Source organism: Astyanax mexicanus, chromosome 6 (genome assembly GCF_023375975.1).
Source record: "Astyanax mexicanus isolate ESR-SI-001 chromosome 6, AstMex3_surface, whole genome shotgun sequence".
Classification (NCBI taxonomy): Eukaryota; Metazoa; Chordata; class Actinopteri; order Characiformes; family Acestrorhamphidae; genus Astyanax; species Astyanax mexicanus.
The window spans coordinates 9,224,894-9,243,750 of record NC_064413.1 but is presented as its reverse complement, the minus strand read 5'-3'; the positions used below and the strand labels follow the sequence as shown (position 1 = coordinate 9,243,750).

Below are 18,857 nucleotides of genomic sequence, written 5' to 3'. Positions count from 1 at the left end.
AAAAGATGGACGCTGTGTCACCGTTCCCATTCATTCAATGAAAATGAAGCCAAAATCTTCCACCATGTTGGCGATCCTGAAACCCGAGTCTGCGCAGTAGAGACCAAAGGAGGGAGAAAGACTGTGGAGAGACAGCCTACTCATTTAAATAACCCCGCCCCTGAGGGCTGCCTTCACAGGGCTATACACAGTCTATGGTCCCGCCCATACAGTCACTGGTCATTTGGAAACATTTGTTTAACTGGATTTCCTGAATCTACATTTAGGATGTTTTAGGTCATATTTTCGCAAAAATATACTACATTGTAAAGGGTATACACATTTTCAAGCACCACTGTAGAGCACCCCCTACTGTTCCTGTAGTGTATTACAGTCTGCCAGAACAAAAGTGTGAAACTTAAGAACGTTATAGAGCATTATAGAGTGGCAGTGAAGGTTCAGTGTTCACCTGTTCTCTGGGTCAGGTGTGGTCATAGCCCGGGTGATGTAGCACATTCTGAGAGGGATGTATCTGCGGTCTCCCTGGAGGGAAAGTGAGGGCAGGGTGGGGGTGTCTGAGAGGGGACTGCCAAGCCGTGGAGATTCAGGGGGAGGAGTTTCCCATCCGATCTCAGACACAGGAGATCCCTTCTTCACGTATGGTGTGGCTTCTCGTATGTACTTCACTGTGAAAAGAGAAGATAAGAATCTGTTAGCCTCATCTCACAGAAATCAGAGTGAGCTCCACTTAGCACCACTCTTACCATGAATTAATGAATAAAGCTCAACTTATATAGCACCTTTCTAGAAACCCAAGGACACTTTACACACACACCAGTGATAAGCGGCAGCCAATAGTGCACAGCGTACTCTCAACCTCTATGACCGTCCACCTGGAGGACTGCATCAGGCACTACAGCAATTACCCAGGACAGAGTGCCAATCCATATCTGGGCACAGTCATACACACACATTTACACACACAAACCTACATACATACCACACACTTTACACATACACACCAGATCTGAGTTTAGAGTATTCAATTTACCAGATCAATTTAGAGTTTTCAATTTACCAGATCAGTTTAGTGTATTCAATTTTCTGGTCAATCTAGAACAGGGGTGTCCAAACTACGGCCCGCGGGCCATTTGCGGCCCGTTTCCTTTTTTGGAGCGGCCCGCGAGGTATTTTAGAAATAGAATGAAAGTTGGCCCGCTGTTAAGCAGGTTTTTATAATGTGAGATTCAAAGTTTGAACGCTAGGTGTCAGAAACGGGCCAAAGAGTCTAAAAGCGGAGAGGGTGAAGTTGAAGCGCAGAAAAACAGACCAAAGAGTCTAAAAGCAGAGAGAGTGCTCAGTTGTAGCGCAGAATAAATGGGCCAAAGAGTCTAAAAGCGGAGAGGGTGAAGTTGTAGCGCAGAATAAACGGGCCAAAGAGTCTAAAAGTTGCCGTAATTAAGGAGTTTAATATTAAGAGACATCATGAAATGAAACATCAATTTGAAAAATCTTAGTTTACACAACACTGTCAAAGATAAAGATAGTAAGTCAAGTTAAATGGGGTGTAAATGAAAGTAATCAGGAAAAAAGTATTATTTAAAGTGGTATATTTCATTATGTGTTTTATTACAGAGTCTGTGGTCCGTGACTTCAAATATATTTCTCCTTCTGGCCCCCAACAAAAAAAGTTTGGACACCCCTGATTTAGAGTATTCAATTTACCTGATCTCCATGTTTTTGGACTGTGGGAGGAAACCGGAGTCCCCGGAGGAAACTCCACACAGATAGGGACTTGAACCCAAGACCCCAGTGCTGGGAGGCAAACGTGCTAACCACTAAGCCACCGTGCCGTGTGTACCATGTGTACCAATTGTATCAATTCAATTACTCACATGTGCTGAGCTGCATTCCCGCTATATTTTTGAAGGAAATGGTCCTCAGAAAATACTGACTAAAAATACTAAATTGAATGAAAGTACATTGTGCTGCCAAAAGTATTAATTTACCCATCCAAATCACTGAATTCAGGCGTTCCAATCACTTTCATGACCACAGGTGTAATAACCAAGCACCTAGGCATAAAGACCGCCTCTACAAACATTTTTAAAATAATGGGTCACTGTCAGGAGCTCACTATATTTCAGAATGGTACCTACTAAATATTCCACAGCCAACTGTCAGTACTACTATAACAAAGTGGAAGCGACTGGGAATGAAATCAACTCAACCACAAAGTGGTAGACCACGAGCAGTGTCAGCGGATCCTGAGGTGCACAGAGGTTACCAACTTTCAGCAACCAATCACTAAAGACCTTTTGAACTTTGTAAAGAACTTTCTGGAATGGGTTTCCATGGCCGAGTAGCCCCACCCAAGACTTACCTCACCAAACGCAATGCAAAGCATCAGATTCAGTGATAGTGATAAAGCATGACAAATCAAGTTTCTCCATCTAGGTTGAGTAGTTGCCAGGAGAACAGTACTTGTCTAAATGCATTGTGCCAAGTGTGAAGTTTGGTGGAGGGGGGATTATGGTGTGTTTTTTTGGGGGTTTTTTTTGGAGTTAAACTAAGAGTGTCTCAATGCTTCAGCAGACCAAGAGATTTTAGATAATTTCACGCTCCCAACTTTGCAGCAACATTTTGAGGACAGTTCATTCCTGCTCCAACATGACTTCACACCAGTACACAAAGCAAGGTCTATAAAGACATGGATGAGCGAGTTTGGTGTAGGGCTGCACGATATATCGGTTAAGCATCGTCATCGCGATGTGGGCATGTACGATAGTCACATTGCAGGATGTTGTAGATACACAGCGCTGTCTCTGTGTCTGTGTAAGTAACAGGCTTCTGCTGCCTGAGAAGCGCGAGGGTGAGTGCACAGGGGGGGGCAGGAGTAAATACGAGGCAACCGCATGACCTCCATCCACATGGCTGGACACGTGCTTGTAAACGAAAAGCTGTGCACCTCAAACCAGTACAGTTTTGCACAGGTATTTCCAGTTACAACTGAATTTACACTTTAAATCTCATAAAAATACCTAAATTATCTTATTTACCTTTTAAAAAGCCATTTAAATGCCTGTTTAACGGGTCGATTACTGTTGTTTTGCTGTTTTCCTCGGGTTTTGAGAGCTCAACACTGACTCTTAATAGGTCCGGACGAGAGACAGCGTGTGTGGGGGATGGAGATGGTGACGTCATAGGCCCTGCATTATTTAATATCTTGATAAATATTACCGAAAAATAACATTTGCAATGTAAAATTTTTCTGACCTCAACCCAATAGACCACCTTGATATTGACGAATTAGAGCGGAGACTGGATGTCTCACCTAATGTTGGACACATCAGTGTCTGACCTCACAAATGCACTTCTGGAAGAATGGTCACCAATGTCAATAAACACACTCCTAAACCTTGTTGAACATCATATTAAACCCTATGGATTAAGAATGTGAAATCACATCCAAACTTATAGGTGTGCGATGGCGTTTTCTCTCAATTTAGCTAGCTCAATTGTCCCACCCATTCAACTGCTACTCACTAGTGATGCCACAACACAAGGAGGGTGAAGACTAACACGTGCCTCCTCTGACATGTGAAGTCAGCCAAGTCTCTTTTCAAACTGCTGCTGAGGAGAAAAGAGCAGCGACTTGGTTCCAATTAGAGCTGGGTGATTAATCGATTTTATTGATTAATTCGAATTTACAGTTAAGCAGGATGTGTTTTTATGAAAATCGATTTTCTCTGAGTTTTAATTTTCACCACCGACGCTCCCCTGAGCTTAGCCCCGCCCCTCTCTCCCACACGCAGCCCCGGCCCTCAAATAAAAAACTGCTCTTATAATAACATTTAACAACACGGCAAAAAACTGATTTATGTAATTTACATAGAAATAAAGTTATTTTGAGACGTGACTGCCTATTTAAAAAGCAACAGAAGTTGTTCATTTGTTGGAGTTCAATTGTATCATTTCTAAAATATTTAGAGTGTTTTTTACTCACTTTTTTCTCTCTCACAATGTTAATCCTTTACAGCTTCAAAAACATGTATTATGTAAATTAGGCGATGACGTCATTTAGCGACTTCTAGCGACTTTTAGGAGATTTTAAGGGGGAAAAATCGATTTAAATCGAAAATCGGATTTTTTTTTTTTTTTAATCAAAGATTTTTTTTTTGGCCATATCGCCCAGCTATAGTTCCAATACATCAGCTCACAGCTGATCGACATCACCCTAGGAGTTATGAGAGGAAAGAGCACCGTCTACCCACCCAGAGAGAGCAAGGCCAATTGTGCACGCTCAGGGCTCCGGCACCTGACTGCAAGCTGCATGATCAGGATTCGAACCAGCAATCTCCCGATCATAGTTGCAGCGCTTTAGACACTTTTCAACCCTGCTACTCTATGAAACATACAATAACAATGTTTACAGCTAGACAATTTTTTGATAACATTCAGGATTTATCGATCAGTGTACACTTCGAAAATAAGTTTCAGTCAACTTTAGATGTTGTAGCACTACGTAATCACAAAAAAGGGACAGAAAAAACTCCCCTCTCGGTACAGCAATAACAATAATAATAATATACAAATGGTACAAAATACCATTGATTACGACATACAAAACAGAACTATATGATATGCTGAGAATTAAGTTCACCTTTGAAATGTCCACCAAAACCAATCAACATGTGTAGCGATTCAAATAACAGAGGAGAACGGCTTGGTTGGCGTTCAGTTTGGTTTGAGAGGATTACTCATTAGTGTCGTTTATCTCAGACAGAGCAGAAGCTGAGGGCCAATTACTTTCAGTCCGTACAGCAGCCTGATCCCGGAGCACTTCCCTCGTCACGTGAACACTCCGCACATTCTCTTTTGCGGTCACTACAGCAGTTTAGCGGTGACTGCAAGTCACTGGAGGTCACTCAGAAAGGGTACAGCCGTACACCAGAGCAGGAGGTCAACCCGCCCCGAGGATCATTAAAACCCATTAGCACAAAAAACACTGAAGCAAGAACTCGAGAGCTGATCCGCTGTCAGGATCAAAGAGTTTGTGAAGAGTAGATTGGTCCCCAAGCTTGCATGCTAGTTTTTACCGTCTGCTAATGGCTATATTTTTTCAGCTTAACAAAAAACTCAGCAGTGTTCTATTTCATTTCCCTCGGATGGTGGATGTCGGAGCTCTAGGAACGACTTCACACCCGACTTTTTTCAGTTAATTAAATGTAACATTTCATACAGTTTTAGATGATTAAATGGGTCAGTAAAGGGCAAATAAAGGTCCTTTCTTTGGCCCTTGTGGTCTGTAGGGAATGAACCACACTTGCAAGTTCAGGAGCTCTCGACCAGCATCCATCAGCTTACAAGTCTCAGAAACACTTGGATTATATCTCTCCTGGTGGTCATGGTGTGTAATGGTGTTTGTTTGACTATTTGTAAGGATGTGGTCTGTTGATGGATAGCTAAGCAGCTAGAGTGGATGCTCGTTTAAATAGTTAGCGTTAGCTTGCTGGCTAATAATGTGGCAATACTCAACAATACTCACCTCTGAACGGCAAAAAACCTAGCATTGCATTACTGCTCCTTACAACCTGACTGGTAGAATTCATACATAAGGCGCACTGGATTATAAAGCACACTGGCGATTTTTGGGAAAATTAAAGGATTTTAAGTGCGCCTTGTAGTGCGAAAAATACAATAGTTTATAGGTCTAGATTACCGTTTTCTATGCTAGACCCTCGAATGGTTATTTTTTTCCGATCAAGACATCAGCTATTGTGGTCCAGTGGCCAAAAACGCTGCCAAAATTGGCCTTGCTCCCTCCGGGTGTGAGCTGATGTATCAGAACTGAGTCGCTGTGCTTTCCTCCGAGTGCACTGTGATGCTACTTGGCAATTTTGCATCAGCAGCAGTTCAAAAAGAGGCAGTGGCTGACTTCACCTATGTCAGAGGAGGAATGTGCTAGTCTTTACCCTCCTTGGGGCATTACTAATGATGGGGGTGGGTCCTAATGAGTGGGTTGGGTAATTGGCTAAGTAAAATTGGAAAGAAAAAAAAGGGAAAAATTAAAAATCAAATTATATATAAAAAAAGACATCAGCTATCGCCGTTAGAACTAGCCCAAGTTAGCATTGCATCTAAACAGCATGGAATTACGTCCACAGATAGAAGTTGGACAGTACTGTGTGTATAATTAAATTCGCAGTTTATATGCATAAATGAAATATTCTTACTTTCAATATTGTAAAACATTTTAGTTATATTATTTTTACTTTTCATATACATTTATGACATTTTAGCTGACACTCTTATCCAGAGCAACTTACAAGGACTCTTATTGGTGGATCACAGCATAGTCACCCAGCCCGGGTCTTCCACATGATGTGGCAGCTTATAAGTAGGTGGTGTTATCCACTGCGCCACACCAACCACACAAATGTAAATATGTAAATAATAATGTAAATATTTGTTACATAATTTTATTTTGTACCAAATCTATTTACTATTTACAAAAAAATCAACTGTTTATTTCTACTGCATTTCTGCTGTTTGTAACTTATACTAAATAAATGTGTTGTTATATCGGCAGGAATATTATTACTATCACAAAAATACTTGCACACCCCTATATGTGACACAGGTGTGTCTTTTGTGTGGCAGTGTGAACGGCATAAAAAAAACTGAATCTGACATTTTCAATTCCAATTTGAGCCACTTCAATTTGTGGCGTTGAAATCCGACACTTATCCTCTTTGCAGCAATGCAAGACTGTTTGAATGGCCAGAACAGAATTCATGTGACTTTTAGAACTTTTAAGGAGAAGGAATACAATGTTATAGAGCTCTAAAATATTAGGACTGATGTCTTTATTTCAGGCTTGTGTTGAACTGCTCTGCGTTTCCAACAAATTGGCCGAACAAAACTACAAAACGCTGCTGCAATGTCAAAAACAAAATGAATAAATAAAAAACAGGTTCAGATTACATGCACTTTTTTGCAGTGAGCTCAAACACCTTCTCAGTGATAAACCCAGCTGCAGTCTGAACTCATTCATTAAGATTCTGACAAGGATGAAACTAGAGGTGTGCCAAAAAATCGATTCACATAAGAATCTTGATTCTCATTTACTACGATTCAGAATCGATTTAAAATGTCCCAAAATCGATTCTGAGGGGCGGGTTTTAGACTGATTTTGGGCTGGGTATTTTTGTTGGACCTGGCAACCCTGGGGATAGCGCTTGTCCTTTCAAACGGAGATCTTCCAGACACACACAGAGCGTAGGTGTTTGAGAATCACCGGTAAGATGGCAGAACAAGCACTATATTACATTAGATTAACGTGTAGTTTCAATGTTTTATGGCAGAATGCTTCATAACAAGCATAAAAAAGATCGCTAGTAGTTAGTTTCAGTAACTGTTAGCTAGCCAACTAGCTAACTTTCCAGTTCCACCTTAAATAACGCTACAGGTGGCAGCGGGCTGCAGCATTTAAGGCGGAACGGAAAAATACAATAAGCTAATCAGAGCTAATTTCAGCTCCTCATCACAGAGGAATTAAGGAATGGACCATATGAATTAATTTCTCCACCTCCTGCCCCCTTTCTGAAGAAATACAACGACCTTAAATTAACTAGTTAATCAGCAGCTGCTCCTGAACTTTAGCGCTCCACTGCTATCATCACATCAGCCCAGCAGCGTCACCTACACACCACCGCTAGTAGCCTGGTAATAAAGCAGTGTTATTTATTATTTATTTATTGTTCATTAACGTCATTGTGATATCCCAGTGATTCCTCTGTCACTGAGGACCCACATTCCTGCACATTTTATTGTTTTTGTAACACATTACCTGCTCCAGGACCAGTGTATATTATGGAGGGTTTTTTTTTTCAATAAGATTCATAAGCCAGAAGCAGAAATTTTTATAATTCAAATCGTTTTGAATCAAAAATCGATTTTGAATCGAATCGTGGCCCCCAAAATCGGAATCGAATCGAATCGTGAGATAGTAAACGATTCCCACCCCTAGATGAAACCGAAACTTCATGTGAAGCATTGCTGTTTAGCACATTGCACATAACCTACAAACAATGAAACTTTCAGACAGAGGTCAGATATGGGTCACATCAAAATAGTAGTGTGAACAGCCACAATCAAAAAACAGATTTGGTCAGAAAAATCAGATTTGGGTCACTTTCACCTGCTGTTTGAATGTAGCCTTATTTATTGTTTTACACAGCTTTTCTTCAATAAGGAGGAGTTACACAGTAACTAGGAATGGTTAAACAATTAAACCTTACTTACAATCCCAGACCCTGACTTAGGACCCGTCTACTGTAGTTCTGGCTGCTTGTGTTCAGTGTATTGAGCTGAAGTGTGAGTGTGAAGGTTTGATTTTTGACCTTTATAAGCCATTAGGCCGTTTCTGAGGCCTGCTCTCCGCTGGAGTTCCAGCAGATTCAGAAATCAGTATTAATTAAGAAATTCAGAGCTGCTGATCCAGCCAGTCATGTTTCACATAAACAGTATGACCAATAAAAGGAAATTCAATGTATTTTATCCACATTGTTACAAGCGTATATTTTTTTGAGTATATATCAAATCAATCAATCAACCTTTATTTTCACTTGGGAAAAAACATTGAGGGTGACCCTCACTTACTTATTGTTTGCACTATATAAGTATATAAGTTTTATTTTTTATTTTAGTTCTTATTTCTATTTCTTATAAAATCAATGTGTGAGAGAAACCATTCTGTTAAGTTTGTGTTTTATGATTTTGTCAAATAAAACTCTAGTTTTAAGCCATTTTTCATTTTTGACGTTTTCTTAAAAATTTTATTTTTAAATCTCGTCTCGTCTCGTTCTCGTGAACCCAGTATAGTGTCTCGTCTCGTGATATTAGTGTCTCGTCACACCCCTACTTTATAACATCAAAGGGATTGAACACATTTAATGATAATTTAGAAATAATAAGAAATAAAACAGTAAAAAAAAAAATAAATAAATAAATAAATAAAATAAAAAGTACACATTTTAAATCAACATTTAATAAAAACATACCGGTATATGTAAAACAGAAAATTCTAAAATACCATAAAAAAACTAATTTGGCATAAAATGTAAAAAATGTATTAAATATAAAATAAGTAAATAGATAATAGTAAAAGTAAAGTAAAATATTAAAAATGATCAGTGATTAAATGACTAATAGAACTAAGAACAAGAATGAAAATACAAAACATTAAAATTAAATAAAAAAAATAAAAGTAATAATAAATAAAGAAAAAATTAATAAAATAAAATTATAAAATAAAAAAATTAAAACATAAAAAATAAAAAACATAAAAATAAATAAAAAATAAATAAAAAATATAAATATGAATGTTGATCAGTACTTGAGAAAATCTGCGTTTCCTGTAGATTTGTTTTTCAGCAGCAGAAGCACATCCACATGTTTGAGCATGGCTAAAAACCTCTGCAGCAACCAGCAACCTAAGTTTTCATACATTGTAAATGAATACTGAAGTCATCCAGACTATGAAGGAATACATAAGGAATCATGTAGAAACTTAAAAGTGTTAAACAAACCAAAAAATACTCTGTGAAGCTTTTAGGTGTTCTTAACTGGGGAGCTGTTAACCTGCAGTTTCTGAGGCTGGTAACTCTGATGAACTTATCCTGTGTAACAGAGGAAACTCTTGCTCTTCCTTTACTGAGGCAGCCCTGATAAGTGCCAATTTCATCATAATGTTTTTGATGGTCTGTGAGACTGCATTTATGAAATTTTTTAAAGTTTTTGAAATGTTTCGGATGGACTGATCTTTGTTTCCTAAAGTATTTTTCTTTAAGATGAGTAGTTTTTGCCATAATATGTATTAGAACATTACTCAAAGCTATTCACTGCCAACTCTACCTCTTCACAACTTTACAACTGATTCTCTCAAACACATTAAGAGAGGGGAAATTAAGTAAATAACTGATAATTGATATAATTGATAAGTTCACTTAATAATGTTGATTAAGAAAATGGCAAGATGTGCAAAACAGTCATCTAACCAAAAAGTGCTACTTTAAAGAATCTACAATATAAAATATATTCTGGTTTGTTTAACACTTTTTTTTGTTCACTAAATAATTCTATATATTTTTCTATATGGTTTGGATGACTTTAGCATTGTTTAGTGCTCAATGTTTTGACTTGTAATGTATATATACTACAAATATAAACAACGTAAATCAATCCTCTTAAAGCTTTAAAATAAATTATCACAATATATATTTTTTTATAGTTTTCAAAATCATACCTTAATTAATTATTAATTAGCACAAACAATATATGATATGGCACATCACAAATTTGACCAGAGATAACATTGTACATTTCATTGAAACACCTTCCTCAAGTATAATGATATACAGTATTTACACCATGTCTAATCAGCCACAGGCAGCTACCAGCCCACAGAGGAAGCACAGCAGTATTTCAGCTGCTGCCTCCAGATAAACAACACAAATCAGAGATAAAGAAAGGATTTACATACAAGCTGCACTTTTACTAAAGGTGACCCAAATGATTCCTCTACAGCAGCCAGACATTAATAAACAGTGAGCGCTCTACCTCACTGCTGCTAAGGCTCAGCTGGTGTTTCAGCTCATTCATAAACTCTGTCAAAATACCCAACCAGTGTTTCTTCACACTGATCTCAACAGGTCCAATAGTCCAGCATGAGTGCACTCAGCTCTGCAGAAAAATGCTGAGCTTTTCTTCATATAAACACCCGAGATCTGGAGACCAAATTCCCACAGTCAAAAAACAAACTGCAATAACAAAACTGCACAAACAGAACAAACAGTTCTTCTGTTCAGAACACAGAACAGTCACCAGTAACTGAAGCTTTAATGAGCTTTAATCAGGTTCTCATTTCAACAAAAGACCAGCTGGAAAAGAACCCAATACTTTATGTGTATCTGTATCTTAAAGATAAGCTCAGACAGTAGAAACTGATTTGCACCAAGTTTATAATACTAAGCTAAATGAAGCTCAAAACGAAAGCCAGACAACATTCCACCCAATTCTAACTCAAACCCAAATAGAATGAAGCCTGACAAAATTCCAGGCAAACCCAACTGAAGCCTGACAAAATTCCAGGCAAACCCAACTGAAGCCTGACAAAATTCCAGTCAAACCCAACTAAAGCCTGACAAAATTCCAGGCAAACCCAACGGAAGCCTGACAAAATTCCAGTCAAACCCAACGGAAGCCTGACAAAATTTCAGGCAAACCCAACTGAAGCCTGACAAATTTCCAGGCAAACCCAACTGAAGCCTGACAAAATTCCAGTCAAACCCAACTAAAGCCTGACAAAATTCCAGGCAAACCCAACGAAAGCCTGACAAAATTCCAGGCAAACCCAACGGAAGCCTGACAAAATTTCAGCCAAACCCAACGGAAGCCTGACAAAATTCCAGGCAAACCCAACGGAAGCCTGACAAAATTCCAGGCAAACCCAACTGAAGCCTGACAAAATTCCAGCCAAACCCAACCTAAGCCTGAAGAAATTCCAGGCAAACCCAACTGAAGCCTGACAAAATTTCAGCCAAACTAGAGCTGGGCGATTAATCAATTTTATCAATTAATTCGAATTTAGAATTAAGGATGATGTGTTTTTATAAAAATCGATTTTCTCTGAGTTTTAATTTTCACCACCGATGCGCCCCTGAGCTTAGCCCCGCCCCTCTCTCCCTTCATCCAACTGAAGCCTGACAAAATTCCAACCAAACCCAACTAAAATATTGCAACATTTAAACCAAACCAAAGTACAGCAAAATTTTAACCAAACCAAACTAAAGTATAGCAAAATTTTAACCAATCCCAACTGAAGTACAGTACAGGCCAAACATTTGGAGACACCTTCTCTTTTTCAGTTTTCTTTATTTTCATGACTATTTAAATTGTTCCCAGTTCACAGAGGTGTTTAGCACTCCAAACCATCTGGATTGGGTTCACATGTGTTCATTCATAGTTGTCATTCATAGATGCCTTCAGTGAGAATCTACAATGTAAATAGTCATGAAAATAAAGAAAACACATTGAATGAGAAGGTGTGTTCAAACTTTTGGCCTGTACTGTATATGGAATTCCAACCAAACCCAACTGCAGTATGGCAAAATTTTGACCAATCCCAACTGAGGCCTAACAGTTTTCCAGCCAAACCCAACTGCAGAGTCAAAATTGCAACCAACTCCAAAAACAACCTGTCAGAATTCCAACCAAACCTGCATTGCAGTAATATTCTGCTCAGAATCCCAACGAAATCCCACGAGATCTCTACTGGAGCATGGAAAAAGTTCTAGTGAAACTGCTCTATATCAGATCTTCAGTGTGAAGTGTGATCAGATGCTGAAACTGGTTTTTCTCGTCTCCTGGTTTATGTGGAATTGCCTCACTCTGCCGAGAGCTGGGACTCTCTACCTTAAACACACACTGCCTTTATCCCTGTTTGCCAAGAGATTCCTTGTAAAACAGAAGCCCTGTTTGGAGAGGATGAAAGATACACAGAGCTATGGGTTCAGTTCCTGTTCCATGATTGCTTTTTTGCATTTTTGTCTCTCCTCTTCTGAGATAATTACAGACTAAATTATAGACTTGCTGTTTCTGCTTAAATTCTGATAGGTTCCTTCCGGGTGGGATAACAACATGCAATTAAATAATGCTCATGTACAAACTTTCTTAATGCTAATACTGAATCAGTGTTCAGGTGTGATGCTGAACTGTACCTCTCTGCCAGGATTAGACTCACCTTTATGAGCAGGTGAGTCCTGCAGCAGAATGAGTTTAACAGATTCCTCTCGGATCCCTTTTACTTCTGTTTATAAATAAGGGTAAATCTACAGTTACAGTAGATACAGAATCACCAGAGTAATCTGTTGTACTCTTACTGCTGCATGATGTACCTGCGCATCAACAAGGGGAGTCCGATTGCAGCACAACACCTGTTCTTTTTCTTTGTCGTTTGTTTGACGGGTGACGACAGCTGGACTCATCCTCGACTGTAAATTGAACAATCTAGAACAGGGGTTTTTAGAAATAGAATGAAAGTTGGCCCGCTGTTAAGCAAGTTTTTATAAAGTGAGATTCAAAGTTTGAACGCTAGGTGTCAGAAACGGGCTAAAGAGTCTAAAAGTGGAGAGAGTGCGCATTTCTAGCACAGAAAAACAGGCCAAAGAGTCTAAAAGCGGAGAGAGTGCGCATTTCTGGCGCAGAAAAACGGGCCAAAGAGTCTAAAAGCGGAGAGAGTGCGCATTTCTAGCGCAGAAAAACAGGCCAAAGAGTCTAAAAGCAGAGAGAGTGCGCATTTCTGGAGCAGAAAAACGGGGCCAAAGAGTCAAAAAGCGGAGAGAGTGCGCATTTCTAGCGCAGTAAAACAGGCCAAAGAGTCTATAAGCGGAGAGGGTGCGCATTTCTAGCGCAGAAAAACGGGGCCAAAGAGTCTAAAAGCGGAGAGGGTGCGCATTTCTAGAGCATAAAAACGGGGCCAAAGAGTCTAAAAGCGGAGAGAGTGCACATTTCTAGAGCAGAAAAACAGGCCAAAGAGTCTAAAAGCGGAGAGAGTGCGCATTTCTAGCACTGAAAAACGGGCCAAAGAGTCTAAAAGCGAAGAGAGTGCGCATTTCTAGCGCAGAAAAACGGGCCAAAGAGTCTAAAAGCGGAGAGGGTGCACATTTCTAGCGCAGAAAAACGGGGCCAAATAGTCTAAAAGCGAAGAGAGTACGCATTTCTAGCGCAGAAAAACGGGCCAAAGAGTCTAAAAGTTGCCGTAATTAAGGAGTTTAATATTAAGAGACATGAAATTAAACATCAATTTGAAAAAATTTAGTTTACACAACACTGTGAAAGATAAAGATAGTCAAGAAAAATAGTGTGTAAATGAAACAATCAGGAAAAAAGTATTATTTAAAGTGGTATATTTCATTATTTGTTTCATCATAGAGTCTGTGGCCCGTGACTTCAAATATATTTGTTCTTCTGGCCCCCAACAAAAAAAGTTTGGACACCTCTGATCTAGAAAAACGCGCTGTGACGCTCCGGTAGGTGTGTTTTAACTATGCTAACGGTGGAGCAGCTGTTTCATGCACACAGAGCCGCTGCCTCTGCAGCTTCGCGCGGCTATAATTATCTCCTCACGTCACACAGTTAGCTGTATTATTATTACTGAGCCTGTGCCAGGAGTTCCAGAGCGTTTCATCACCGTGCTTCATTGTTCCGGCCTCTGTGGAATGTTTTCACTCCACGCCGGAGCAGAGTGTTTACTTTAACAGCGGCACTCCGAGCCGTAGCCGTATCTGCTGGTCCAGATGCTTCAAACCAATTTGTGTGAAAGCATCCCGTACCACCGCGCTTTTAATCTCAGAGTAATTATTTCTGCAACAATAGAACGCGCTATAGCGTACGCTGCATTTATCAGCAGCGAACATCAGGTGTCGTCCAGAACCGCCGCTTTAACCGGTCAGAGTCGCTACAGCCTGTCTGGTTGGTGGGAACTGGAGGCTTTTATCTGGAGAAGAATAAAAGACCCTCGTGAAGCCGCAGATAATTCCAGGATGTTCGTTGAGATGCACAAAAAGCCTTCCCTGTAAGAAGCCCTAATTACACACTCTTTCAAATATCACACCGCTACAGCGTTCATCCCTCCATACCTTCGCTCAGACGACCTGTATTAATCGTTTATAGACAGTCCCTAAGGAACAGAGACAGTTCTCAAACACAACAGAAGAGGAAGAGCATAACCCAGGGGTGTCCAAACTTTTTTTGTTTGGGGGCCAGAAGGAGAAATATATTTGAAGTCACGGGCCACACTCTGTAATAAAACAAATAATGAAATATACCACTTTAAATAATACATTTTCCTGATTATTTCATTTACACACCATTTTACTTGACTCACTATCTTTATCTTTGACAGTGTTGTGTAAACTAAGATTTTTCAAATTGATGTTTCATTTCATGATGTCTCTTAATATTAAACTCCTTAATTACGACAATTTTTAGACTCTTTCGCCCTTTTTCTGCGCTAGAAATGCGCACCCTCTCCACTTTTAGACTTTGGTCCGTTTGTTCTGTGCTACAACTGAGCACTCTCTCCGCTTTTAGACTCTTTGGCCTGTTTTTCTGTGCTACAACTGAACACTCTCGCCACTTTAGACTCTTTGGCCCATTTTTCTGTGCTACAACTGAACACTCTCGCCACTTTAGACTCTTTGGCCCATTTTTCTGTGCTACAACTGAGCACTCTCACTGCTTTTAGACTCTTTGGCTCGTTTTTCTGCGCTAGAACTGGGCACCCTCTCCGCTTTTAGACTCTTTGGCCCGTTTTTATACGCTAGAACTGCGCACTCTCTCAGCTTTTAGACTCTTTGCCCCGATTTTCTGTGCTACAACTGAGCACTCTCTCCGCTTTTAGACTCTTTGCCCCGATTTTCTGTGCTACAACTGATCACCCTCTCCGCTGTTAGACTCTTTGCCCCGTTTTTCTGCGCTAGAAATGCGCACTCTCTCCGCTTTTAGACTCTTTGTCCCGTTTTTCTGCGCTAGAACTGCACACTCTCTCCGCTTTTAGACTCTTTGGCCCGTTTTTCTGCGCTAGAAATGCGCACTCTCTCCGCTTTTTGACTCTTTGGCCTGTTTTTCTGCGCTAGAAATGCGCACTCTCTCCGCTTTTTGACTCTTTGGCCCGTTTTTCTGCGCTAGAACTTCACTCTAGCCGGAAGGAAAGGAAACGGGCCACAAATGGCCTGCGGGCTTTAGTTAGGACACCCCTGGCATAACCGCATCACACAGAGAGGAAAAATAAGCAGACATTAATAATAACATAGCAAACCTATATATAGTGCTGGGCGATATAACGATATCGATTTGTTTCGCGATAATTTTTCCCTCGATGACGATGATAAGCCTGTGCAATAGAATTCGATAAACATTCATTTCCATTTCCCGTCTAAGTAGCGCCGCAAACGGGCGCAGCACGTGATCACGCTGAACTGCATGCTCAGCCAAGTACCACTGGGGCTGGATCTGATCCAAGTCAGCTGACCAACGAAAACACAAAACGTGTAACCAATCCAGAGGACGCTGGAGCAAATTAATAAATAGTTAAGAAAATTGTAATATCACGCAGTTATTCTCATGCATGCAACAAAAAACCCTAAAGAAAAGTGGAGTATTGACCAACACACGCAAACAACGATAGTGTTTGGACTGTGGGAATAAACGGCCGGACTGTTCAGCGCGTTTTAAATACATTTTAAGTAAATTTTAAGCACTAAATGTAATTAATTCAATTTATATTAGGACCGCGGGGCAGGTGCGGCAAAAATGTGTATGTGGCGGGCGCGGGATTAAAAGAAGAGTTTTTTTGCGGAGCGGTAACAGGACAAAAACACCTTAAGAATGATGTCTAAATTACTTTCCTCTAATCTAATATAATTTAACATGGTTTAAGAATATAAAATAATTTCTAAACAAACGAACTTTTTAATATTGAGCTTATGGCCCAAGTGCAAAAACACAAAATCATTTATCATTTAGATTATCTGCCTGAACGCGAACCCGAACCCGAGCTTGAACGCCAGCCTGACTCAGGCGCTGCATGAACTCGGGCTGGTCCAGAACACCGCTTTCCTTGGGCCCTGTCAGGTTATAGGTGAAAGAAAATGGTCTGTTTTTTAATGTAACAAATCACACTGTGATTTTTGTGATATTTCCCCAATTACAGCTCAGCTGCGCGTTTAAAGCTCAACGCATGAATTAATCGGTGCGCTGCGCGCCGCGCGTGCTCTCGGGGCATTTGACGCGTCTGTCAAGCAAGTTAATGCACCGTTTTGGGGGCAGAGATTAAGAAGTACAGCAGCTACATCTCAGATTTGTAGTTTAATGCTCTACTAAATTAGTGGCTTTAAAACTGGCTCATGATATGGTCGGTTCTGGCTGGATTTTTTCCTGCCTACAGGCTGCATTTGACGGAAAGCAGCTCCTCAGTCAGACAACAGTGTCAGCATATAAATCGCGTGTATTTCCTACAGGACAAACCATTTAAAAGTGCAGATGAACTCAATAAAAATCACACAGTGTCTGTCTGGCTTAAAATACTTAGGTACAGCTTTTAAATTAATAAATCAACATTCATTAAAAATCAGTGAAAATTTATTCCCCTTTTACCTCCTTTTATCCCTATCCAATGATGTTTTACCTTTAAACTTATTTTACATTGTACTTGACTATTGTAAGTCGCTTTGGACAAAAGCGTCTGCCAAATGTAATGTAATGTAATGTAAAAAATGACAAGCTAAGCTAATAAACTATTTAATAATAACAGAAAAATAGATATGAATTCGGAAAATAACCAACTAAAGTGAGCTCAAAATGCAATAAGAAATATAATCTAACGAATTTCATAATATAAATTCGAAATATTGAACAGCAGGCAGTAAAACAAAATAAAATAATACTACAAAAAAACGCAAAGTAAATAACCGATAGAACATAACGAACAGAAAAAATAAATGTGAAATTGAAAAAAAAACAAATTATCTAAGTTCAAAATGCTAAAAGAAATAAAATCTAACGAATTTCAAAATATTAAATCGAAATATTGCACTGCAGCAGTACAAAAGCCTAAGTGCTTAAACAAACTGTAAACTGGATCGTGAGATCACAATTTCGTTCCACCTCATGTACCACATAAGATGCGAATGACAATAAAATCTCCTTGAATCCTTGAAACAAACAAAAAAAAAACAGCCCATCACATATCATTTTCTTGAGCCCGACCCAGCTGAGGAAAAGGTGGGAAATATATTTTTTTCAGGCCGGGTCCTGGAAAAGTTTTTGGTGAATTAAAGGGGCCGTGAGTTGCATTTTTTGTTTTACTTTAATCAGTTTTTAATCCGTCTTTTTAAAAACGAATATTCGCTGCCAATCAGTGCGGAATATTCTGAGCTCAAAAAACGCTATTCGGGCCTGCCCTACTAATCTAATATAATTTAACATGGTTTAAGAATATAAAATAATTTCTAAACAAACGAAATATTTAATATTGAGCTAATAGCCCAAGTTTTTTTTTCTGCCGTGGAAAATTTTTGCTGTGGATTAATTTGTTTTTAATCCGTCTTTTACGTGATTTGATTTATATCGTGATACATATCGATATCGACTGATATGGAAAACTATATCGTGATAAGATTTTTTTCCATATCGCCCAGCTCTACCTATATATAAAAAAAAATTAAAAAATCCAGAATTCCAGCCCATCCTTCACATTAAGCTGCAACAATTGATTATATTGGTACTCGACTACTCTGGCAATTCATTTTTCAATTAGTCAACTTATAAGTCCATTTCTGCCATCCCATCTATTACTGCTAACTGTGGGCACAGTTCCTGTACTAATGCATGTTTACTGCACACCTGTGAAAGTCCTACTGTTGTCCAGACTCACATATTGCCTTAACATAACATCAGTTTCCACAACAAATTTAATAACGCTTACAAAAATGACTCCAAAAGGGCATGGACAACTCATCCAGGAGGTCACACTGCCTCAGTTAAGCTCAGTGTTAATGATTCAATAATAAGAAAGAGGTAAAATGGTATCCATGAGAGAGTTCACTGCTGACCAAAAAAAAAGAACACAGGACACATCTTATATTTGCCAACAAACATCTTGATGATCCCCAGGACTTTGGGAAACTATTCTTTAGACTGACATGACAAAAGTGGAACTTTTTGGAAGGTATGTGTCCTGTTACAACATACTGGTTTAAAACTAACACAAAATTTCAGAAAAAGAACATTATAATAAAAGTCAAACATGGTGG

At 39.3% G+C, this 18,857-nt stretch overlaps 1 protein-coding gene across 3 annotated transcripts in view; it reads right to left on the bottom strand.

Moving 5' to 3' along the window:
* sntb1 (syntrophin, basic 1) overlaps positions 1-18,857 on the bottom strand; it is a 61,499-nt gene that overhangs the window by 30,603 nt on the left and 12,039 nt on the right. For all 3 annotated transcript variants that reach the window (XR_007439417.1, XR_007439418.1, XM_022673973.2), the window contains exon 3: positions 449-665. Coding sequence is in view for 1 of the 3 variants with exons in the window: in XM_022673973.2 (XP_022529694.2) it covers positions 449-665 (217 nt within the window). In the remaining 2 variants the exon portion in view is untranslated. The remainder of the gene's footprint in view (positions 1-448; positions 666-18,857) is intronic.